Raw genomic sequence first — 891 nt, forward strand, 5'->3', positions numbered from 1 at the left:
GTCGGTAAGCCCTGGGTGCTATGGGACAGACCTGAGATTGGGGATCTTGTCCTTACCTGAGACTCATCCCAGCCAGTGAGGCAGATGTTGTAGCTGAGGAAGTCCGTGTTGTTCTTCTCCTGCATCTGTGTTTCCAGCAGCTGCAGCAGGTCCGCAAACCACTCAAAGGCATGTGTGTCCCGGCACAGCCAGTAGAAGTAGATCTGAGAGGGGAACAGACCGTGAAGCAGATTATTTGCTGTTCAGTCATTCAGTCATGTCCAACTCTTTGCAACCCCATGGACTGTAGCATGCCAGGCTTCACAGTCCTTTACCATCTTCTGGATTTTGCTCAAACTCATGTGTATTGAGTTGATGATGCCATCCAACCATTATATATATATATTTTATTTTTAAATTGAAGTATAGTTGATGTATAGTATTATACAAATCACAAGTGTATAGTAGAGTGATCAACAATTCCAAATGTTATACCCCATTTATAATTATTATAAATCATTGGCTATATTCCCCATGCTGTATATCCTTGTAGCTTATTTTATTTCTAATAGTTTGTATCTTTTGATCCTCTCCCCCTATGTTGCCCTTCCCTGTCCCTTCTCCCCACTGGTAACCACCAGTTAGTTCTCTATATCTGTGACTTAAGTAGATTATATTTAAATAGACACCTATCAGCATTGACATATGGATTTCTACCCTCCCACCTTCCACTTTTCCCTGTTGCTCAGAATGCCTAGAAACATAGGTTTTTAGAAAACTCTAGATATTTGACAAACTAGCTTGCATGAACCTGTTCTGGCCTTTACACAGCAGGATAGTAAATAAACAGCTTGTTCTTAGAAATCTGTAGCTTAAGAAGAAAACATGAACCCACCACTTGCCCCCTGGGGC

General features: G+C 41.5%; 1 protein-coding gene across 1 annotated transcript in view; it reads right to left on the reverse strand.

Moving 5' to 3' along the window:
- Positions 1-56: 56 nt before the first annotated feature.
- Positions 57-891, reverse strand: part of LOC104979895 (cytochrome b-245 heavy chain) — a gene marked incomplete at its 3' end in the record, with an annotated part of 25,101 nt that continues 24,266 nt past the window's right edge. Inside the window, exons 8-9 of the mRNA XM_010828449.1 lie at positions 705-733; positions 57-238 (exon numbers count right to left, since the gene is read on the reverse strand). Of these exons, the coding sequence (XP_010826751.1) occupies positions 57-238; positions 705-733 (211 nt within the window). The remainder of the gene's footprint in view (positions 239-704; positions 734-891) is intronic.

This window comes from Bison bison, unplaced genomic scaffold, assembly GCF_000754665.1.
Source record: "Bison bison bison isolate TAMUID 2011002044 unplaced genomic scaffold, Bison_UMD1.0 scf7180017858617, whole genome shotgun sequence".
Taxonomy (NCBI): Eukaryota; Metazoa; Chordata; class Mammalia; order Artiodactyla; family Bovidae; genus Bison; species Bison bison.